Source organism: Polypterus senegalus, chromosome 15 (genome assembly GCF_016835505.1).
Source record: "Polypterus senegalus isolate Bchr_013 chromosome 15, ASM1683550v1, whole genome shotgun sequence".
Lineage (NCBI taxonomy): Eukaryota > Metazoa > Chordata > Cladistia > Polypteriformes > Polypteridae > Polypterus > Polypterus senegalus.
Genome location: NC_053168.1, coordinates 74,275,043 through 74,300,286, shown reverse-complemented (window position 1 = coordinate 74,300,286; position 25,244 = coordinate 74,275,043). Strand labels below are relative to the sequence as shown.

At 40.0% G+C, this 25,244-nt stretch overlaps 1 protein-coding gene across 2 annotated transcripts; it reads left to right on the top strand.

Moving 5' to 3' along the window:
* The first annotated feature begins 8,977 nt into the window (after window positions 1-8,977).
* LOC120515850 (leucine-rich repeat and death domain-containing protein 1-like) lies at window positions 8,978-22,804 on the top strand. 2 transcript variants are annotated; one of them, XM_039737180.1, is made up of 6 exons: window positions 8,978-9,023; window positions 12,333-13,898; window positions 15,610-15,808; window positions 17,153-17,314; window positions 18,512-18,632; window positions 20,538-22,804. In XM_039737180.1, exons 2-6 carry the CDS (start codon window positions 12,381-12,383, stop codon window positions 20,719-20,721), a joined length of 2,184 nt encoding a protein of 727 aa, XP_039593114.1. In that variant the 5' UTR covers window positions 8,978-9,023; window positions 12,333-12,380; the 3' UTR covers window positions 20,722-22,804. The 2 variants fall into 2 exon arrangements, with proteins under 2 accessions (XP_039593114.1, XP_039593115.1); XM_039737181.1 differs by lacking the exons at window positions 18,512-18,632; window positions 20,538-22,804 and adding an exon at window positions 17,835-18,290.
* The last annotated feature ends 2,440 nt before the right edge of the window (window positions 22,805-25,244 follow it).

Genomic DNA, 25,244 nt, shown 5'->3' with positions numbered 1-25,244 from the left:
CACTTACCAGTCTACTTGACCAGATGACATAGCATTGTAGATGGAAAGGCCGTGGAGCACAACACGGCAAGTAGCAGTTACACTGTAGCAGTCCGGTGCTGCTAAGATTCACACCGTCGAGAAGACGCCGATTTATTTATTTTTATGGTGGAGATTCAAGGGATGCACCCAGCTTTGACCCGATCCGCACGCACTCACAAACAGAGACAAAAACAAAGGAAACCGGTAATCAAACAGCAAATAAAGAATGTCATGAAAACAAATGAAATCAATGAAAACAACCATACCACCCTGTTCCTCTTATGGCGACTATACATTAAATACACAAAGCACAAATAAAACACACACAGAGAAGTCCATAAAAACGGCAACAGATGAAATGTAATGATGAAGAAAGATGGTCCAGAGATCTGCACGTTGAATGGGAGTGTAATGATAGTCCTACCACCAGTTCCTGAAATGGTGAAGGAGCGCTCCTTTCTTCGCAGGATGGCCATGAATCCACTTTAAGTCCTCATGTACACAGCCAGACGGCAACAAAGAAATGATTCAGGACAAAACGAATAAGTACGGGTAACCCAACAGAAGGCAGGCAGAGAGACAGGAACTTGACCCACAAATTACAAAAAAAAAACAAAAAACCCTTTTTCTTCTTTTGGTCACCGGCCCCCTTTTTAAAAGCCGAGCTGACATCCTTTGACCCCAACAGCCCCTGCACCCTCAGCAGAAGACCAATCAGAGCCATGGCAGGGACTGCTGGGAGTTGCAGTTTCAAATTCAAGTAGCACCGCCACATCACTACAAGTCCACATATGGTTATGCCTAGTGTTGGCTTTTAGCATTTTTAGTACCCTAGGCAAAGCTGTAAAAGTGGCCCCCAAACCTTGTATAGCTACTCAAAGAGTAAGTGGGGTCGGGATGGTGCCTCTGGGTGTATATTTCATTGAATAATATGGCGGAGGGGAGTGTACTGACTGCTGACTTGTATATATATTTCATGGAAACGCAGGAAGGGGGGCCCCCTTGGTGCTTTACTGGTTCCAAGTGTTTGTAAGTCAAGGTCTGTAATAGTTGAGACGTGTTGCCCCCCAACAATTTGGTGCCCTAGGTGTCCACCTCATTTGCCTTCTCAGTAGAGCCGACCCTGGTTATGCCTCATAAATAATCTTGCGATCTCTGATGTGCTTCTCACTGTCACTTGATCTTCATGGTCCACCACAGGTCAGTCATTATGCTTAGCACGGCTCTGCTATTTATTGCCTCTTCCTGCCTGCTGTCTTGCGCCTTCCCAAGCATGCAGTATGCAGTGCAAACTTTCTCAAAATGTCTGTCAATCACACCTTCTGGGTAGTCTGCTGACCACTATGATATTATCTGAAACTAGCCCTGGTACTTATCAAAGATGGTCAATACAGTCATTTAAAAATGCATATTCGCTATCTGTTGCCGTACGTCTCCTTACCTCGTTACTCGTGTGCGTCTGAATGTCTGCACCGGCCTCCCTCTTTCCTGTAAGGGCTCGTTTATACTTCACGCTCAGAACGCACACGCACCTGCATCATGGCTGCCACGTGTTCCCAGCATTCATTTGATGCGTCCTCTGAGCAGGTCCTCAGAAATTAATGCGACGTGTGCGTGACTAACAGTACCAGCAAAAAGTTGGGGGCGCAGTGTGCTAAAAGTCGGAACGTGACGTCAGAGTCTCTGTTTACTATCTACATGTGACAGAAAGACGCTACGAGATCGATGTGTGCGCTTCGATGTTTGATGAATGGTTCGAAGTGGTGAAGCAAAATGCCAACATACAGGTGCTTTTACATTCAAGCATACATATTCCCGATCGTAATAACACGATACGTTTTAAAAGTCTCACATACTGTCTTTTGTGCCGTCTTTTTTTTCTAGGGCTTCCTCCTGACCTGACAGCAGTGGCAAACAGCAGTAGGTCACCATACAGGACACATTAAATGTATGATATTCCAGCTCTCTGCACATTTAGAATCCTTAGATTTATACTTGATATCACTTTCATGATGAAATGCATTGAAGTATGTATGTTACATCTTACAGATAATTCGGTCATTTCATTTAAATAATGAATACTGTTAATAATTACAGACATGGTGGTGGTGTGTTAGCGCTGCTGTCTCACAGGGAGTCACGTCGTTGGTATTCCCTGCGTGGAGTTTACATGTTTTCCTGCTGGGTTTCCTCCGTGTGCTCCGGTTTCCTTCTATCTATCTATCTATCAATCTATCAAAGATACACAGATTTGTGACACTAAAATGACGACAGTGCATGTGTGTCTGCTTGTATTCACCTTGCAATGAGCTGATGCCTCGTCCAAGGATTGTTTCTGCCTCGTGTCCAATGCTTGCTGAAATGGACAACTCCCTGGACTGATGGATTTAATCATTAAACATCCTTTTCAGAATTTAATGGGTGTTCCAGGCAATTCACAACACAGAGAAGCCAAACCTGCTCTCACTGTGATAATATCTTGCACTGCCACCTGGTGGATTCCTCCAGATTTACGTAAAGTACATGCGCCAGTATAAACAGTAAAACGCTTGCCTAGCAGGAGCATCCGCTGCATCATACGTCACGTTAAGTGTAAACCCGGCCTAAAGCCCCCTTATCTTCCTCACTTTCTGTCTGGCTTTGTGTCTTTGAAGACGACTCTCTCAGCGCGCCTCGTATGCCTTTACTCCCCTTAGTGCGTCTCGCTCTCCCGCTTCCTCTTTCGATCGCGTCACCAAAACCAAACTGACCAATCAGATTGCTCTGAGCAAGAGGACACGCAGACCTCAGTGTTTTATGTTATAGCAGATAAAGCAGGACATTGTTTATTTAGGCCACATTAAGACTCCATGGTGCCCCTGGATTTCAGCACTTCTGTTGCCCCCCCACACACAAATGCTATACACAATACAGCAAAAGTAATTTAATAAGCCGTTCCAAAGCCAGAGAGCCGGGAGATTCAGAATGCAGGCCTGTAGAAGGGAGAAGCCATGAGAGTCCGTCATCAGTCGTCCCTGCCTCATGAGTCCCAGTCGTGCTGTTCTTTCCACCATTTTGAAAATGGGAAAAGCACAGGATACGTTTAATTTCTTTCAAATTCTTATCTTTGCCTTTTTAAAATTTTCCTTGAAGTAACTTTTCATTTTTGAACAAAAATGGAAAAAAAAGGCTTGAGCACATCCATTATAATTCCATTATAAAGCAGAGTCATAAAATGTGAACAAAATGCATAACAAGAAATGGAGACATTAAATAGGAAAGGAATTAGAATTCCTACAGTATTCAATAAAAAGATGAAAAGTACAGTAAACTTCTAGTTCTCTCTGCTACATCAGGATGATCTCTTTTATGGCGTTGGTCAGTCGTTGTGCTCCACACAGCACTGAAGCGCAGCGTGTTGTGTTATAAATTTAAACAAAGTGCACAACAAGAAAGAGAAAAGCAGGCAAAGACCTTAATGACTTCTTCTAAAATGAGGACATCTTGCTGCATAAACACTCGCTTGTTTGCTCTGCAGTTGGTCCCCATAATGCAGGTTCTACAATAATATGGAAAGGTTTCATGAGACTGGGGCTGAGCCCAATCACCATCATCATCATCATCATCCGACTCCTGCGTCTGTGACATCTTTTTACAGAGTAGCCACATGATGTGGGCGGATGAGAAAGTGAAACTATCAAGGTCACTGTTAGGCCAGTTTGGTGTGACCCACAACTCCCACCCAAAAAAATACACTGCAACAAGAGGAGAACGACCTCAAAGTGAAAAGGCAAACTAAACACAGAGGTGCAAACATTCTGTCATTGCATGATGGTGTCACCGTCACTATCGGCACAAATGTAAGAGCAAAATAAGCACACCATGACAGATGATGGACGTGCAACGTTAGCTGGCAGGCTCTTAACTACCTGCTTGTACTTGTCTACCTGCATTTTCTTTTCTTCATATGCATAACGGTGCTATCTAGACATCATGGGACGTCACCAGGGGCCTCATAAAATAATTAAACATGTACTACGAAGATATTTCAATATTCCTTAAACGTTTTGAAGAATCGGCGCTCTAAGCTTACAGATGGCTTAACTTCTATTACAGAGCTGATTGCGTGGTGATTAGGTATTTGGAGAAAGAAAAGTAAGGACTGCAGTGACGGCTACGCCAATATATATTGAATATAAAACAGAAAGAGAAAATAACAACACAGCTAAAAACGCAGCGACAAATTTCGGCAAAAGTTAAATGCTTGTGTCATGAGCACGAGGCGGCTATGCAGTGTCTGCAACGGACGGGGCCATCCACCGTGCATAAGCTACCTTACTGACATTGGCGGGTGAAGGAGCCACCGATTCTTCCTCTGCCCAGGGCCACCACAAGCCTAGAGCCGCCCTGGAGTACTGCTGCAATAAATTATTTCATCGAAGTTAAACACATGTTTAATAACGTGCTTTAACTCCTATCATCATGAAAATGACATCACGTATACAGTGGTGTGAAAAACTATTTGCCCCCTTCCTGATTTCTTATTCTTTTGCATGTTTGTCACACAAAATGTTTCTGATCATCAAACACATTTAACCATTAGTCAAATATAACACAAGTAAACACAAAATGCAGTTTTTAAATGATGGTTTTTATTATTTAGGGAGAAAAAAAATCCAAACCTACATGACCTACATTGTTAAAAAATAACCTAACTGTGGTGTATCACACCTGAGTTCAATTTCCGTAGCCACCCCAGACCTGATTACTGCCACACCTGTTTCAATCAAGAAATCACTTAAATAGGAGCTCCCTGACACAGAGAAGTAGACCAAAAGCACCTCAAAAGCTAGACATCATGCCAAGATCCAAAGAAATTCAGGAACAAATGAGAACAGAAGTAATTGAGATCTATCAGTCTGGTAAAGGTTATAAAGCCATTTCTAAAGCTTTGGGACTCCAGCGAACCACAGTGAGAGCCATTATCCACAAATGGCAAAAACATGGAACAGTGGTGAACCTTCCCAGGAGTGGCCGGCCGACCAAAATTACCCCAAGAGCGCAGAGATGACTCATCCGAGAGGTCACAAAGATCCCAGGACAACGTCTAAAGAACTGCAGGCCTCACTTGCCTCAATTAAGGTCAGTGTTCACGACTCCACCATAACAAAGAGACTGGGCAAAATGGCCTGCATGGCAGATTTCCAAGACGCAAACCACTGTTAAGCAAAAGAACATTAGGGCTCGTCTCAATTTTGCTAAGAAACATCTCAATGATTGCCAAGACTTTTGGGAAAATACCTTGTGGACTGATGAGACAAAAGTTGAACTTTTTGGAAGGCAAATGTCCCGTTACATCTGGCGTAAAAGGAACACAGCATTTCAGAAAAAGAACATCATACCAACAGTAAAATATGGTGGTGGTAGTGTGATGGTCTGGGGTTGTTTTGCTGCTTCAGGACCTGGAAGGCTTGCTGTGATAGATGGAACCATGAATTCTACTGTCTACCAAAAATCCTGAAGAAGAATGTCCGCCATCTGTTCGTCAACTCAAGCTGAAGCGATCTTGGGTGCTGCAACAGGACAATGACCCAAAACACACCAGCAAATCCACCTCTGAATGGCTGAAGAAAAACAAAATGAAGACTTTGGAGTGGCCTAGTCAAAGTCCTGACCTGAATCCAATTGAGATGCTATGGCATGACCTTAAAAAGGCGGTTCATGCTAGAAGACCCTCAAATAAAGCTGAATTACAACAATTCTGCAAACATGAGTGGGCCAAAATTCCTCCAGAGCGCTGTAAAAGACTCATTGCAAGTTATCGCAAACGCTTGATTGCAGTTATTGCTGCTAAGGGTGGCCCAACCAGTTATTAGGTTCAGGGGGCAATTACTTTTTCACACAGGGCCATGTAGGTTTGGATTTTTTTCTCCCTAAATAATAAAACCATCATTTAAAAACTGCATTTTGTGTTTACTTGTGTTATATTTGACTAATGGTTAAATGTGTTTGATGATCAGAAACATTTTGTGTGACAAACATGCAAAAGAATAAGAAATCAGGAAGGGGGCAAATAGTTTTTCACACCACTGTACATCTCAGTATTTTAGTTATTCAGAGAGCTGTAATATCACAAATGTAATGGATTCTGTGTCCAGTTGGAGGAAGAGAGCCAGTTTAAGAAGCAAGTAGTAATTCACACATAGCACATATAGAAGATCAAATACAAAACAAAGCATTTAACGTGCTACTTTAATTACGATGTGATTTGAGAAACTGGTTAATTAAACGATTTTAAGATGAAGTTTATAATGTTCTACTTTAATGACAAAATAAACTACGTGATTAAAGTGGAAATGTCGAGATTGAAGTTGACATTTCGTGCTTTTTCCCCACTGTGTGCCTTTTGTTCTCTGTACCCCTAATAAGCTTTCATATGACACTCAGACGGTGGGCTTGCAACTCGGCTTTTCACGGCGACTTTGATATGTGACTTCTTTTTTATTTCTGGCACTGTGCGATTTTGTGAACGTGAGCTTTCAAGTTTCTCCCACACGCTATGTCACTCGATCAACTTCCTTTTGTTGATTATACCACGGTTTAATTAAATAAATAGTATGTTTTTCCTTTGCCTCCACTTGGTATTCGCTGAAATTCTTATATTTTCCCCCGTGCTTTTCCCATTGTCTTTTCACAGAAGGCTGAGTTTAAAGGCGATTTATATTGATTTGCATATTCAAAGAGGCGTAATTCTGGGTGGAGTTGGGGTGTTACATAAAGCGCGTGCACGAGCGTTAGTTTTCACGCTGATCGGGATTTATGTAGTGGAAGTTGGAGTACGCACAGATTCCTGCATCTGGATTTTTCTGTGCGTAAGCACATTTCGGCTTTTGTGCTTACGTCATGTTATAGTGCGAATTCTACACACGGCGTTATACATGAGGCCCCTGGTCCTCTGGTGGTCAGATAGTGTTTAAGGAAAAGGTTTCGCTTTGAGCCTGACGTTGCTGTAATGTCATCCTAAATATCTACCAGCTAAGAAGGTTTCCATCGCCGCATTGAGCCAGAAGGGAATATGCCCAGGGTGTTAGTGTGTTTATAGTCCTAGTCATTTGTGACACGGACCACTAACATTATAATAACGGGGGCAACTGCAGTGTGGATGTAATGAAAATGCTGGGCAAATTCCACATGACGATGTCACAGAGGACTCTGCAGCAAAGAAGGGAGGCTGGGAGCAGACGCTGATAGCTCACTGCCTCACCCACCACACAACAAACCACCTGGATTGGGACGGAGAGCAGTGGGTGACACCTCAGCACCACACCGAACAGCGTGAGGTTTGTTACAGAGGCTGGAGTGCCAATCCTGCCACCAACCCCTGGGTTTTCCCTACAGGTTGGAGGACCTCCTCGCAGGGCTGGATGCATCACATCACACCCAAGACGGAGCAATTGAAGGTTAAGGGCCTTGCTCAGGGGCCCAATGGAGTAGAGTCACTTGTGGGATTTGAACCGCCGATCCTAAGCCTTGGAACCACCACTCCAGGAAGCTAAAACTTTAAACTGAAAGGCCCAGAGTAGCGTAACAGTCTTTAAATGTCATTAAATGTCAGTTGTGAAAACTCAGTCATTACTGTGTTATGTTTAAGTGATATAATGTACCGGTTCAGACAGAATTGTGTTCTTTAGTTTATTCTTACATTCAGAAATTCTCTCAAAGAACCTATAAGATTTAAAAAATATTAATAATAATAATCTCCTTTTGTGCACTGTGTTGATATTTAGTTTGTTGTTCCTACTTTGGTCAGGTGGTGTTTGCCAGTAGTGAACTTTGTCAAGGACACTACATGGGCTTTAACAGGCTTTATCCTTTCTAAACTAAAAGAAACGACCAGTTTCACACACACCGTTTCTAATCTGTCGCATTTCCAGACATTTTGTTTCTTTCTTTTTTTTTTCAGTGTGTCCTCAACCTTTTGTTTTTGTTCGAGTTCTGCAGGTATTGTTGTCAACAATGTAAACGGGCTTCACAATGCGAAATCCGCAAGTTTCCTTGAGAAGGACACCACATACAGTATGATGTTTACCTGGCAGTGACATCAACGCATTAAGTTTTGAAATCAAATCTTTAAACACCACTGAAAACGAACCAAAAAGAGAGAAAGTACAACAAAACCCCTCCCCAGCCCTGCCTGTTCCAGTATTAGTTTAAAACACGCTTTACGATTTATTTGAACAACTTCTAATCTAATTTAACACTGGTTCACATTTTAACATCAAATGCTCACGTGTCCTCATGCTGTCCTCGTGAATTCTTGCGGTACGCAGACGGACGAGTGGCGGCCTAACGAAGTCTGATAGCTCAGGCTGACAGGCAGGCAGTCAGTCCGTCCGTGAGTCCTGCCCACTTCGTTCGGCCATTCTGCACATCCCAGCCTCCTCATCAATAAGCACTGAGTGAGTACATAAATGATTACTGAACGTATCGACAAACTGAAGATGGACTTCACTTTTTGCACTTAATATTCCAAAGTGGAAGACTAAGGCATCGTTCGTAGACTTCGATGGATTTTTAACAAAAAACGATGAAACTGAGCAGTGGGTGCGTTTTTAGTTTCTTTGCTTACATTTTCACGAGGTTTTATGACAGTAAAGAATTGCCATGCGAGCAACGTTGCGGAATTGTTCTAAACCTGCAGCCCGCCTGACCTGGCCAAGTGTCCCGGACAGCCCCAGCGTGTTTACGGACGTGTAACCCCACATTATTTGTATTGGTCATTTCCTCCGCACGCTGCGCCTTTTTGGTAAAGAGGGCAGACAAGCCACCTGTAGCTGTCACAAAAATGATTGACAGGCAAACTCGAGTGGACTGTTAATCAGTCGCTCCACCCACATTCCTAGTCCGCTGTACTTGTATCCCCATTGGCTTAAGCGGCACGCAGAAGCTTCCTGTTTATGTCGCACCATGACAACGACTTGGCGGCACACGAAAGTGTAGCTTGGATGCATACTTCGCACTAAGTAAGTATTATTTTTATTTCTCGAAATAATTCTCTTGCTTCCTCCCACGTCCAAAATGTTTGTCCGTCCTGAATGACTACTTAGTACCGGAAGGGGACTGGCGCACAGTCCAAGGCTGGCTCCTAACTTTACTATCGGATCGTTTCTGACTGTCCCGCTTTGGAATTACTAGGCTCAGAAAATGGATGTTCCATGCCGGGCCGCGCAAAGCTTCTCCATCAGTGTTTTAGGGTGCACATCGTGAAACTGTAGCACTAGAACGGATGTTTATTTAAATGCTCAAATGTCTCTAGATAGTAGGGTGAACTGTTTCACGAGACTACAAGCAAACAAGACTTCGGCGAATTGTTACGAAAGCCCATCTTTAAAAATGACCTCCTTTCCTTTCAATCTGAGTGATGACACCTTCAAGATTCGTTTTAATAAACCCACAGAACTCACATTTAGCCGTGTTCGCACTTCAATTTCAACTCATTCCTCCCTCCCTGATACTGAGAAGTATGTCCTTGTTTTTTTTACTCCTGTAATTCTGTTTCGGTGGACTTTCGTTCTAATCTGCCAGCTCCGTTGCGTCTGGTTTGCTGCCGGAGCCCACCATATTGAGCACGGCCTCCCAGTCTCTTAAAGGACGGAATCCAAAATGCTTCTAAAAATATTAGTTTTAAATGGCCATCCCTGGACCACATCAGTAAACTCCTAAAGCGCGGTGGCCCACTGATGCTGCCATCTCTCCCAAGTTCACCCGCAGTGTGTGAGGGGCACAGCGCCCGCCCACGTAAAGTAAGAAGGTCCGCCGACTCAATCAAGTAGTTTAAGAAGCAACTTAAGACACATCTGCTCAGGAAGACATTCTAGCAAATTCTGTCAGTTCATTGTTTCTGTCCAAGTATTAATAATGCTATGTAGTATCACAAATGATGCTTATTTTCATCTAACTTTTTATTTTAAATGAGAGCCTTACACATAATATCTTTGTTCAGGTTTCATTTGGCATGTAATGTCTTGATACTGGTTTCTCTCCCGCTATTTACTGAGCTGTCTATGGTGTTCTATTCCTGTTGTACCCTTTTGAATATTTGTGAAGTGCTTTGACTATGGCAGTGGAGATATTTAACTTAAATCTAATTTGCCATTATTATCGTCTGATCTTTAATAAGACCCAGTGACCCACCTGTGATGTGCAGCCACTAAACATCATTTGGGAAGAAGAGACCCAACATTTGGAATAATTTAGTTGGTTCCTCCATTTTACCACAGACTGAAATGAACCAGGGGAGGGCTGGATGGAGGAACAGATAAGATACTTTACTGAGATCATAACAGTTTGTTAGGCATGGCAGTGACTGCTAAAGCAGATGGCAATAAAGAGAAATTCTGGTGAACACAGCTTAGGCATCTAAAGAGAAGACCCAGTGGAAAATGTGTTTTGGGAGCATATCCAAATTTTGGTTATGGGATTGAGTAGCAGGTGGCATGGTGGGTAGCCTGGGTGCCTCTTAGCTCCCAAACTCCAAACTCAGATTCCATCACTGTGATGTGTGTTAGTGCAGTCTGCAGGGCTTTGCCATGTCTTTGTGCTTCTCTTCTGACAGGTGAACTGATGTCTCCAAGTTGGCCTGGTGTGGAGGCATGCATATGTTTGAATTGCAAGCACTGGGTTTCCGCTTTACACTGGAGCTATGAACTGCTAGGGGTAATCAAAAACTTCTGAGTCCAAACTATTAAGAAAAACGCCAGTGAGCCATTTTTTCTTTTTAACATATTGTCTGTGACCACCAGCAATGCCAGTAATTAATGAGATAATTCAGTAAGGATCCTACTGCACTCATTCTATTTTTATGACGCTAATAAACCTCTTCTGTGCCACTTAAACATTCTGTCTTGTTTGCACAACCACTCTTCTGTAACTGATTTGACACTTTCATCTTTACCATAGCATAAGGGAGCTCTTCAGTTTTGGGCCCAGGTGGTAGTCACACAGGTCCAGGTCTGGAGAACAGGGCTGGTATGGCATCTCTTCAAATGCATGACTTTGTAGAGCAGCTTTTTGCAACCCATGCAGTGGAGGGAGGGGGGATTTCATGAAGCAGAAGATCGATACTTGATACTGTTCCTCACCACGTGTCCCTTCCTGATTGCTGCAAATGCCCCAGCATGACGGATTATGTGGGTCTCTTGAAGCATGTAATCAATATGGACTGCACTCTCAGGATAGAAGAGTGTGCGCATGATCATGCCAGACCTGGCGTGGTCCTTTGGCATTAGAGAATCACTAAACCTACATTATTCAAATTCTTGTTTGAACTCTGGGTCATAGTGTTTATCCAAATCATAAAACTCGGGTCTAATTCCATTAGCTCCTTTTGCAACACTGGATGCAGCAATGCTTTATTTTCAAAGTCAACATTCAAGTCATCCAACTTCTCAGAGACCCTGCTGTGTTCACTTGCTCAGATGAGCCATTACTAATGACTGCAGTGAAATGTCAAAAATCTTTGCTCCTTCTTTGTGATTCACCTCATTTTTTCCTGTCATCAGTGTCAAAAGCCAGTTAGACCTTTGATCATTTTCAAGAGCTATCCTTCCATGACACAACTTTGCAGGCCATGTCTTGAGCACGACATATGATGGGGACTGGTGCTGGTATTGCTGACTAAGATAGAATTAATCTTTAAAGATGTATTGTTCTGTAGTATTAGACGCTCAAAAAATCCCCATTTACTTGATTTTATGTGTTTGCCCTCTGCATTGACTTCTGAAACAAACACTAATGGTAGAAACATGTCATGTACTTATTACATTTTTGTACATTGGGGCTAATCATTGGCTACTTACAAAATATCAGAGTAGACTGCCACTTTCAAGTTAAGGCTAAAATACTTTGATAAGTCCATCCATCCAGTATCCTAACTACAGGGTCATGGGGGTCTGCTGGACCCAATCCCAGCCAACACAAGGCAGGAAACAAACCCTGGGCAGGGCGCCAGCCCACCGCAGGATGCGCGCGCACACACACACACACACACACACACACACACACACACACACACCAAGCACACACTTGGGCCAATTTGGAATCGCCAATGCACCTAACCTGCATGTCTTTGGACTGTGGGAGGAAACCCACGCAGACACGGGGAGAACATGTAAACTCCACGCAGGGAGGACCCGGGAAGCGAACCCAGGTCTCCTAACTGTAAGACAGCAGCGCTACCCACCGTGCCACCCACTTTGCTAAATCCTTGGAGAATAAACCTGAAAAAAACATTTGAAGCAACTGTGTTATTAACATATTTTCTGTTTTTCCAGATTTACTAACGAGAATTTGAAGGTGGAATTTTTCAATTATAGCCATCCATGATGAATGAAGAACTCTGCCAGATCACCAATGCCACTGTCAATTTGGATGGAAAGTCTCTGAAAGAAATTCCTGAAGAATTAATGTTTGACGAGAATGTCCGATTCCTTTCTTTGGCACATAATAAAATTAAACGTTTGCCTAAAGATCTCAAGATTTGGCTGCACCTGGAGACATTGTCAGTGGAAAATAACAAACTTACCTCAGTTCCATTTTCCATTCAGTCACTACAAAACCTCAGATCTCTGAACCTGAACAATAATGGGATCTCTCATCTTCCAAATGAAATCTGTCACCTTAAGAATCTCAAACAAATGTATCTGAGTCAGAACCAGCTTGTGCAACTGCCTACAGCATTTGGGGACTTGGCAGCACTGGAGGTACTAGGCATCAGTGCAAACAAGCTCACCTTCTTGCCAAAGTCAATGGCAAACCTCAAAAACCTTCATATTCTAAATCTTGACTCCAATCACTTTTCATACTTCCCTCGTGACATTTGCTGCCTTGCCAACCTCATCAAGCTGAGCCTTTCAGGAAATCGTCTGCTGAGCTTGCCTAAGGAGGTTTCAGAGATGGTGAATTTAAGAGAGCTATCCCTCAATGACAACAAGCTTACATTTCTGCCCAGGCAGCTTTTTGATTTGTCCAATTTAGAAGAACTCAGCTTGCATGGAAACCACCTAACTGCTCTGTCGGGTGAAATTAAGAAACTGCAGGAGCTCCGAGTTCTGGATATTAGTAAAAATCGAATTAGTGTGGTGACTGAGGGGATAAGCGACTGCAGAAACTTGCGGCGTCTGTCCCTCAGAGAAAACCAAATAAGCTGCCTTCCCCAGGGCATTGGGGCTTTGACAAATATTACAGAGCTACTGGTTGATGAAAACCTTCTTGAAAACCTGCCAGAAGGAATGTGTCGTTTACAAAAGCTTGCAGTGCTTAAATGTTCAGGCAACGTGCTGAAGGAAGTTCCAATTGAAATAAGCAAATGTACCCTTCTAACTGCAGTAGACCTGAGTAGCAACCGTCTTCTCCGGATTCCGCTTGGCATTTGCTCTTTGGTCGCCCTCAGACATCTGAACCTTAGCTGTAATTCAGTATGTGAAGCAATGGAGGATATTGCGCACCTTACAAACCTGCAGCGTCTCGAGCTTAGCAGTAATACGATGACCATTTTTCCTCTTCAGATTTGCAAGCTACAAAACCTGCAGTACTTAGATTTAAGTAACAATTTGATAGAAAGAATTCCAACAGAGATTATGGATTTAAAAAGTATCGAGGTACTTCTGCTCCAAAAAAACAAGTTGGTCATTTTCCCCACTGCACTATGCCACCTGAACAGCTTATTGGTACTCGACTTAACTGACAATCAGGTGTCACATATTCCAGCTGGCATGCAAAAGCTTGGAAACCTTAAAGAACTGAAACTTTCAAACAACCATTTTAAAGAATTTCCATTAGAAATATGTGAACTTGTCTCTTTAGAAAGACTAATCATTTGCCAGACAAGCGGCTTGAAGGTAAGATTTTGATTTTAAGCAAACAGAGTGTACCTATGTATAATAAATAAATTAAAATGTCACTAATATTTTTTCATTTGTTTGTATAACTATAATAAACTGACCTACACACATTATGAAGCAGTGAAGCCTCAAATGCTAGTACTGTGATTTGACTTTGAAATGAAAAGATAAAAAAACAAGGATGTCCCCTTTTACTTCTGGACATTTCTACACACACACACACAGCGTTTCAGTTTTTTTTTTTGATTTGATATACTTTATTAATTCCTGTTCGCATGGCCTTTGGAGGTGAGAGCGCAGGGTCAGCCATTGTACAGCAATTTTTAGGTTAAGGGCTGTTTATATAATCTCATTTTATGAGTTCCATCTTCTCCTTCAGTACTGAGATAACTGGCTACCAGACATTTCCTGATGAACTGAGTGTACATGCATGAAAATTTGGCACTTACCTTTAGAAATGGGATTTTTTAAAAATTGTTTTCTTATCATATAACAGACAATGAAAAGAAATTAGCAGGTCTCTGATGTTGATCTGATCAGTTAGACAACTCCTAAAGAACCCCCATGATATATCACATTATGTTGAGACATGTGCGTGGGTTTCCTCCCACAATCCAAAGACATGCAGGTTAGGTGGATTGGCGATTCTAAATTGGCCCTAGTGTGTGCTTGGTGTGTGGGTGTGTTTGTGTGTGTCCTGCGGTGGGTTGGCACCCTGCCCTGGATTGGTTCCTGCCTTGTGCCCTGTGTTGGCTGGGATTGGCTCCAGCAGACCCCCGTGACCCTGTGTTCAGATTCAGCGGGTTAGAAAATGGATGGATGGATGGATGTGCCAATAAGTCACAATGAAACTTACTCCAAGTGTCCATTAACTACTCCTTTTTTTTTTTTTTTTACCAAAGTGTGGCTCGCACCTTCTTTCTAACATAGATCTGGATCAACCAACTAAGCAGCACAGGGCTTAGCAAACTGTGCAGAAGATCAGGGAGTGGCATTTACGTAACAAGTGAACTCCCCGCCTGGAGATGCAGGTTTCCATCATAATTCAGCAATGAAGCATATCATCGATCTGCTTGACAAAATGCTCGATCATTATTACATCATCTTGACAGGTTCATGCACTAGACATGTAGTGTCTTATAAAGCTGTTCATATATAAAATAGTTTACTGCCTCTCTATGATTGTTATAGGCATGAATGCCACTTATTTTAATAAAGTCCAAAAACAAAATGAAAAACATGCAAGATAAATGTAAGCAGGAGATCTTGAAAAAGGTTTCTGTGGCATTTTTGTGTTCTGATTTGAAGCAGAGTACTTAAGGGACCAATAATTTTCGTATTCATAGCTTCCAAAATGGGCACGTCTAATATTTTGTATTTTTTGGCATTTGTTACAGGGCGGCACGGTGGCACAGTGGTAGTGCCGGATGTATTGTTGCATTTTTCATTCAGCACAGTGTGTTTTTTCAAGTTGTTATTTCACACGACATTGGCCTCTAGAAATAATGCAACTTACTATTTTTCAACCAGATTTTGAAATTTATACTTAAATTTGGTTTGTTTAAAGTATCTTTTATTAACATTGCTGCCCAAGAGAAATGAGAGCTAAGGTAATTATTAAACCTCATATGTGAAGTTGCTGAATTTGATTTCAATTCAATTTAAACAAATCAGCTAGAATGTACTCCCGTTTTGTCTTTGATTGTAGCTCACTCAGCTGCCTGAAGAACTGTCAAAACTCTGCAGTCTTAAAGAACTTGATGTCTCAGACAATGCCTTACAGATGATACCGGACAGTATTGGAGACTTGAAGAATCTCGCTAAATTAATGTTAGATAATAACAATCTCACTCAGCTTCCAAGATCCATTTCTTCAATGGAATGTATGCAGAGCATCAGTGCCAAAGGTAATTTGCATTAAAAAACCTCAAAAGCTTGAAACAAAAATTTGCCATTCATAACTTCAATTTTGTTATGTCTACCACAAAGGGGAATAGGTATTATAGTTAAAACAACTGATGAGAAGTTCCTATTTAGTTATTTTTGTTTCCTATTATTATGAGCTACATGTAATACACAATATTGTGCAACTGCCATAATACCTGTACTTTTCTATAGATTTTAATGTTCAAGAGGATATTGTGTAAATATATACTGGACAACCCAAGATAATATACACATTTTATATTCCATTAATGACTTTTCCTTTTATTTATGAATAGCAGCCATAGATGAAGAAGATGAGTAATCCACCTTAATAAAAGGACACATGTCTGTGTGTTCATCTGGTTGCTATGTCTCTGTCATTCCAACAGATGGCACATCACAAACATTTGTATCAATAAAATGCATTGCATTTGTAATTTCAAAAGGTGGCACATCAGAAAAACAAACAATAATTTTACTAATCCTATACATAATGACATATAACAGAGACATATGCATTACATTTGTCATTCCAACAGATGGTGCATCACAAACATTTGTAGCAATAAAATTTAATTACTAGAAATGTTGGAGATGTGACATCTGTTAGAATGACAAATGCAATGCATTTTAGTACTACATGCATTGCAAAATGCATTCTAATAGATGGTGCACCGTAAATATTAACACTGTGTATGTCTTAGATGGGTGGCACAGCTAGTATCATTAAAATATAAACCACATTTCTATAAAAAGATGCAGATAAAAAAAAATAATTCTTTTCAACCTTTTAAGAGTACCCTTATACAATATATATTATACTACAGATGAATAAATCACCCTGTGCTACAACTTGGTAAACATTCTGCACTAATTACATGCATATTTATGGAGATGTAAGTTGAAGACTTGATCAAGATTTCATGAACTATGACTCAAGACTCCTTGATCTAGAAGAGTTAGGAAGATCTTAAGAAATCTGATTTCTAATATAAAGTGGCAGAGATTGTATTGGAAATTGGCCCAGAACATTTTTTTTAAATGTTACTGTAATATCCTACCTGTATACTGATAAAACAGAAAGCTTAAAAGTATAAGTTGAAATGTAAAATATTAATAAGTAGTTGATAAGAAGGAAGACTGTCACATCCTTTGTAAATTACATATGGTTTTGTTTTGTTCTGTGTTTTATTGACTGCACTAAATTATTACTTTAAATCTGAAAAAACATAATTGTTGTAGTTTATACAAATGCATATTTTATTGGTTTCAAGTACTTGAGCTAGCAAAATACAAATAAGATATCATCAAAAATATTTTTTCAGGAAATCAACTAAAATCCTTACCTAGCGATCTTGAAAAAATGTGTACATTACAGAAAGTTGAATTTGATGGAAATCCTCTTGGACGGCCACCTAAAGCGGTTTGTGAAGGAATGCAGCTGTATTCCATTGGACAGTACCTGAAAAGTGCAGACTTACTGGACGGTATGTACATTTTATTAATAATGTGTAACCACATTATATAAACAACATAATCTTGATTTCATAAGTGCACTAGAAACAACGGGCGGCACGGTGGCACAGTGGGTAGCGCTGCTGTCTCGCAGTTAGGAGACCCGGGTTCACTTCCCGCGTCCTCCCTGCGTGGAGTTTGCATGTTCTCTCCGTGTCTGCGTGGGTTTCCTCCCACAGTCCAAAGACTTGCAGGTTAGGCGCATTGGCGATCCTAAATTGTCCCTAGTGTGTGCTTGGTGTGCTTGTGTGTGTCCTGCGGTGGATTGGCACCCTGCCCGGGATTGGTTCCTGCCTTGTGCCCTGTGTTAGCTGGGATTGGCTCCAGCAGACCCCCGTGACCCTGTGTTCGGATTCAGTAGGTTGGAAAATGGATGGATGGATGGACTAGAAACAACACTGGGCTTCATACACGTTAGCAATGATTAAAGATTTTCTAAAAACCTTTCCTGAAAAATAAGCAATGAAAAAATGTAATCATTTTTGCTTACAGGCTCAACCTTTTCTCAGGACTACATTGTATTGTGATACTATAGCAGGCTTTTAAACAGAGCAGAAACAAAAGTCAAAACAATTTTGTACTTCTCTTGACGTATAGAAGATCCACTGTCTTGAAAAATGCCATACTGCATCTTAATATGTATACATATTTTTGTTTCAAATGAGACTTTATATTTAGTAGCATTACAAACTTTTTTAAATGTGACTTGATCTGGCATTTGACCACATGGACCTCGGAGACACAGTGCAGCTTTCATGTGTTTGCAGATTGTGATGCCTTACTGCACAAGGACTGGGAGAGAAGACAACTGCACAACTTCTTTTTTTGAGAGGGTGCATATTATTAGTATAGATCTCTCAACCCTGTAAATGTTGCATTTGTTTTTATCAGTATATACAGTATATAAAATATAGTACTATAAACCAATTGTATTTGCTTAAATGTTACCTTGTTGCTGTAATGCCTAATAAAATAAAAACTAGCATTTATCTTTCAAAGGTAAATGGTTTATATTAGAAAATCTTATATGCTAATTAGAGAAACTGATTCATGCCATAAATAATAAATTATGCAAAAATAGCCTCTCTCTAAAAGTAGGTTTATAAAACTAATTTGAGCTTGTGTGTATTTTAAGTTTATCATGCCACATTTCTACCCCTGTCGCACAGAAAAGCTGCTGCTGAAAATCTTGATTTATGTTTCAAACAACATTTCACCTGCAGACTTTGATTTCTTTTGCAAGAAACTAAGCATACCCAATAAGGACATCATATATTTACTGAATGCAAGGTTTGTATTTTTGAAAACCTTTCCTTTGATAATACCATTATGGTTTTGTTATTTACTGATATTAGAATATACAGTAAAAGCCTAATACGTTTTACAAATGCAGTTGTGGAAGGCACTTAGTTTATCAAACTTCTTTACTTAATTAGGCAGAATCAAGAGCTCAAAAATAAATTTTAAAAAATGTCAGCAACGAAAACTTCTACTTTTATTTGCAGCTCAGAAAACAAATTAACAAAACAGACTGTAATAAGTCCTCACTCATATTAATAAGGTGAAGTTAAAATGCTTTCAGAACAGAAGTATGCTGCTCCTGTTTTGTGCTTTAAACATTAAATTCAAAAAATATTTCAGATGGATTATAAAAAAAAGAAAAAACTATTTTCCAAATTACTCACACGAATTGGCTTGTAAGTTGACTTTTCTGTTTCAAAGACCAGGGGCCTCGTGCATAACGCCGTGCGTAGAACTCGTACTATAACATGATGTAAGCACAAAAGCCGAAATGTGCTTACGCACAGAAAAATCCAGATGCAGGAATCTGTGCGTTCGCCAACTTCCACGTTCTTCCGCTACATAAATCCCGATCAGCGTGAAAACTAACGCTTGTGCACGCGCTTTATGTAACGCCCCAACTCCTCCCTGAATTACACCTCTATGAATATGCAAATCAATATAAATCGCTCTTAAGCGCAGCCTTCTGTGAAAAGACAATGGGAAAAGCACGGGGGGAAAATATAAGAATTTCAGCGAATACCAAGTGGAGGCAAAGAAAAACATACTATTTGTTCAAATAAACCGTGGGATAATCAACAAAAGGAAGCTGATCGAGTGACATAGCGTGTTGGAGAAACTCGAAAGCTCACATTCACAAAATCGCACAGTGCCGGAAATAAAAAAGAAGTCACATATCAAAGTCGCCGTGAAAAGCCGAGTTGTAGCCCACTGTCTGAGCTTCTTAGGGTACAGACAAAAAAAAAAAAAAAATAGGCACACAATGGGGAAAAAGCACGAAATATCAACTTTAATCTCGAAATTTCCACTTTAATCATGTAGTTTATTTTGTCATTAAAGTAAAACATCATAAACTTCATCTTAAAATCATTTAATTTACTAGTCTGGTATGGTATTTGGAATACTATGGCTGTTCCCTGGACCATTATATTGTTACAAGTTAATTACAATCAGATGCATTACACTAATCAACAATATGCGGTTAGTTTCAGTTTATTTATAAAGCCGCGTCTGGAAAGGCAAGGAAAACCACACAGGAACAGTAGCACTGCTTTGACGCTGGGTGCCGCCAGTCTGCAAAACCGAGCAGAGAACTTGTGTACGACAAGGTATGAGGTACTGTGGAAAAGCACGTGGCTTTACGCCAAGTGTAGGTTTTATACATCGCGATTTGACGTGGAAAAGTTCTTACGCAACATTTCTGTGCGTACGCACCGTTTATACATGAGGCCGCAGGCCACTCACAAATGGAGGGTGGTAACTGTAATTGTTTTGCTCCCCTCTTCTGTCTGCTACAGTATGGCGATTGCCACGCTACATACAAAGACTGCTCAGTTGAAACTTGCAAAGGGCATGAATGAAATTAAAATATGAAACAATATCAGCAGTCAATATCAGGATGGGCCTCTGAGGCACAAAAACAGTATTTACAGTTTCTTTAACTACTTTTAGTTCTTTATTATTTTGTTAACAGATTAAAACCAAAATACTCTTGAGATGCAGTTGCAATATATTTTATTATAGACGGAGTACATCAAGAATGCAATATGTTTTTGATATTAACAATAGGTAAAAGCAGCAGCTGCAAAATGCATGCATTATTTTAGACTCATTTTCAGATGATAAATTATTCTATAAAAAGATTCAAATGTGTATTGTTTCTTTGTCTCCCAGATCGGTGCCACTTCAGGAGAAAGTCCTGCATGTTTTGAACAGGTGGAGGCAGGAACACAGTGGCAGCCTGGACTCGGCTGCAGCGGTAGACCAGTTAATAAGAATACTGATTATGGCTGATTTACATTATCTTGCAGTGAGAGTCAAAGCCATAAAGATTTATTCACAAGCAATCAGGCTTTAAATCATGGGTGTTTATTAAGGCTAATGAAAAAAGCATGTAAAACTGAATTTGATTGAATTCCAATTCCTCAATCGATGTGTATGCAGAGTGAAGAAAGGTTTCAGGAAATGTAAAATACTGCACAAATATACTGTAACTACACATGTTAAGCAGAAATTTACTTTTGAAAGCTAACACTAGAGCTGAATGGGCGAGCAGAGACTGGCTTTGTGGCTTCACAGATCCAGCACCCTGAGTTCGAATCCCATTCCCTTCCCTTCTTTGTAGAATTTGACCTGCAATTCCACTTTGGCTCTGTTTGAATAAGAGTGTTGGTTTGCGTATGAATGGGCGACTGCCCTGTGATGGCGCCTTGTCCAGGGTTTGTCTAGCGCTGCCAAGCTCGTTGCAACCATGAACTCATATATAAGAATGTTAAAATTAGAAAATCAAAGACTGTCTTGACTTGAGTAAGACAGCCATTCACTACTTTAACCTTTAACTTGTGAAATGGCTATTTTACTGTAATAATCCCCAAAATCTCCAATATGTTTTTGCTTTTAATTTAATGTTGGGAAGGTAGGCTCTGACCTCACATGATTATGAATGCAATAAGCACATTTAAGAAGGGGATGTTAGGTTACAACTTAGCATTTAAAGTAACTGAATGGTGTTTGCAATATTACAGTCTCGTCACAAACTATTTTATTTATGAATTAAATACTACAAACGTTAACATATTGGATCATTTATGACTTGCAAGTGTATAATTTCACTATACCAGGGTTATATGTTAATATTAATTCAATTTCTTTTCTGGATTATTCCACAAACCATTCTCTATTTCAGTGACAGCAATTAAATGGAATAACACATTGTTAATAAAGACCTGCTCATCCATTTCAAACTTACGGTATTTGGTAGACTCTGCAGCAAAAGTTGGCAGTAAAGAGCATAAGGCACTTGCTCAACTTGGCATGGGCACCATCTCAACATGAGCTGCACAAAGACAGCTAGTCAGCCTGCTGCATATCTGCTGTATCAGGAGTCTGACAAATTAGTATTAGTATATACGAGCATACAAATTAGGAGTACAGTACTTTGAAAAAAACTCACACGAGTATAACGGAAAAATGCAAAGTTGACAACAAGGGCACTCCTAACTAGGACTGAACAACGCAGAGGCAAAGCATGAACCTATACAGTATATCACCTCTAAAGAAACTCCACTCACCTTAATGAATAAATGGGGTTAGGCTTTTATGCATTGTAGCTGTGGGAAATGTACTGTGAACATATTTTTTGTATTAATAAAATATTATGTACATGCATTTCTACACACTCACTGCTACATTTTCATGAAGAATGTCTTTGCCTCTTTTTAAATTTGATCTTCAAAACTGATTATCAGACAATTGTGTTTTTCGTCGTACCGTAATAACAGAGATGATAGCTCAGTCCCGGGTGAGCACTGCTGGCTACAGATTTCCGCTGCCTCCGGTTTCCTACTGAGGACGTCAGTCCTACTTTTCATTAAAGTTTGTACCTGTTTGCCGATTTCTAATGCTCTTATTACTTAGTCACAAGGAATCTGGAAAAGTGTGAGGAGTTTTTGTAAGACGTTTAGAAAGATGGGTGCTGTATGTGATAGCTAACAACATCTGTGTTTTTTATTTTTAAATTCATTTATTTCTGTCAGTTATATATTGCAACAATTGATAAAGTAAACAGAGCAGAAAAGGGGAAACTGACTGTGAACGTTCAAGAGGACCATCTGCTTTAGAATCAAATCCACATATGTGACTCTTTGGAAGCAACACACGTATAATAGTTGCATGTTTATAAAAGGCAGACATTCCTTATCGGGTATTTCTGATTTAACACAACAAAGATAAAAACAGTGACTTTTATAGCGTGTTGAAACCTGCTGCAGTTAATTACAAGAACTGCTTGGAATGAAAACCCGTATGACACACTAGCAATAATCTGAAAAGACCTACAATCACAGATAAAAAATGCAATACAGGGGTCCTTGGGTTACAACGTTTCGAGTTTACAACGCTCACTCCCATAAAAACTTTTAAAAAAATGTGACGTGAGAAGGAATAAAGGTAAGGATTTTTTTTTTTTACACTAATATTTTCTGTTACTACAGTAGTGTACATGTATGTCCTTTTCCTTTTTCTGTGGCTTAGTTGTGTTTTTATGTTCTAGATTATGATTTTGCAAATGTGTTAGGACAGGTAAGTGACTTAGGCTAGGGTGTGTTTCGACTTACACCAAAATTCGGGTTACATCACTGTTTTAGGAATGGCCGAGGACCCCCTGTAATGATCATCTTATGCTCATTTTCAGATGATAAACACCAGTTTACTGTATCTATCAGATTTCTATATTAACTTTAGTTCAGTTATTTTGAGATTTTGTGGACTCGTCTTTTATTTGGATTTCTGATGTATTCTTTGTGCTGTCTGCTGTTTAACCTTATTGAACTGCTCTGCGATATTTTGTATAATTGATGATGATAGTTTTTCTGTAAGACTCTATGTTATGAAACATAAATAAACAGGTTTATCTATCTTATCGGGAGGGGAATGTAGTAAACAAGAATTTGGGTAAGGGATGTGGTTACTATGAAGATTAATATCACGGGTGACAAGTGTGAAGTCATCTGAATGAACAAAGATTTATCTTAACTACTCGAGTCAAAACCTTGAACAATGTATTCTTCAGTCAATCCAGAGTTCACTGTTGTTTAATATAATATAATATAATATAAAAATATTGGTTGTGGCATTCTGAAGGAACGCTCTGTACTCTCATAACCGGAATATGCATGATTTGAAATAAATAAGATGACAAGAGGTGGAAAGGTATTCTTGTAGGCAGTGTGGATGATAAAAAGATACAGTTTCTTAACCAATGGTGAAAATCAGATCTTCAGCAGATTGGGAAAGAAAGAAAAAATGAGTTAAAAAGAAAATGCAAAGAAGAGTTCAACCACTAGGCTATTCAATATGGAAACCTTAATTGGATCTGCATCAAAAGCCTTTCCAGGATTTGCAGGTATCGGGGTCTTAGCCTTCTCTTTGAGTTTCATGAACGTTCTTAAATGTATAAAAATCGAAGAGTGGTGCTTTAAGGTGCTGCTGTATGGTTGCCGAGACATGGATGCTATCCAGTGACCTAAGACGAAGACGACTCCTTCAGTACTGTGTCTCTTCAAAGAATCCTTCGGTACCACGGGTTTGACTTTGTGTTGAACAAGCAGTTGCATGTTTGCCTGTTTAAGACACATTACTGCATTGTGAGAGCGTGTTGGTTACGGCACTACGGCCATGTGGTGTGATTCCTCGAGGCTGATCTGGCTCACAGGATCCTCATTATTGAGGACCCGAGTGGCTGGACCAGGGCAAGGGGACACCCACATAACACCTGGCTGCAGCAGAAAGGGTCATTTCTGGGTGGTGGGTCAGGACTGCGTGTCTGCCTGGGGGGGTTGCCAACCAGGATCCCAAGCCATTTATTTTGTCATGTGGTGTGCCTACCAGAGTATGCTTCCCAACCTGACCTCACCTGTACTATGAAGTACTAAAAAGGAGTAGGACAATATTTTTCCACAATTTTAACTTGCTGTTGTTTTTAAACAAAACTGGCTATGCGAAGATAAATCATCCTTTAGTGTGTCACTTGTTATTTCAAGTACCCTCTCTGTTTTAATTTTCCTCTTTTTAAAATGTGCGTATTTTGCATAATATACAGTATGTTTTCATCAAGAGGTCTGTTTTTTATAAGGTCTTATTAGTCAAAGTGAACTTTATTGTCATCTCACCCATATACAAGTATACAGATAGACGAAATTGCGAAGGTCAGGGTCCACAGTGTAACACCATGATGTGCTAATAATAAATTAAAAATAGAATAAAAATTTAAATTTAAAATTAAAACACAAACAAGACAAGGCATTGTGCAAAGACATGAGAAAGATGTAGCAGCAATATTGACGTGTAGTTAGCAATATGAACATCGATGCAATGTATGGTACAGTATTTGCAATCTAGATACATACTGTAAATATAGTCAATAGATATGTAATATAATAAATAATAGATATAGATAATACAGAAATTATCAGTGTATAATGATAGTTGTTTAAGACATGTGTAAACAATGACAGGTCAGAATGTTTCACAGCTGAAGGATATCAAGAGTGGCAAAATACTTAAAGGTCAGTATGAGATTTTCATTAGGGAAGATCATACCAGGCTGCAAGGTATGACATGTTAATATACTGAACTAGTCACTTTGAACTATCTTGATTATTTAAAACACTCAAAATGTAAACAATTTGGAATGACAATCTACCGTACACGCTCACAATGCAGGAGTCACGATGTACAACTGAAAATCTGCTTTGATTTATTCGTAGCAAATGTTAAGTTACAAAGAATAAGTGATTAAGCGTGTCACGCCATGGTGATCTGACGTGTTTCTCACTATTTTGTACTTACTTATTCGCTCCGAGTTATACTCCGCAGTCCAGT

Excerpts from the sequence above, each read along its gene's own strand:
- LOC120515850 (XM_039737180.1), top strand. The coding sequence starts at position 12,381 with ATGATGAATGAAGAACTCTGCCAGATCACCAATGCCACTGTCAATTTG. Across the intron at positions 15,809-17,152 it reads GCAGAGCATCAGTGCCAAAG|GAAATCAACTAAAATCCTTA; the intron begins GTAATTTGCATT and ends ATATTTTTTCAG. Across the intron at positions 18,633-20,537 it reads ATATATTTACTGAATGCAAG|ATCGGTGCCACTTCAGGAGA; the intron begins GTTTGTATTTTT and ends TTTGTCTCCCAG.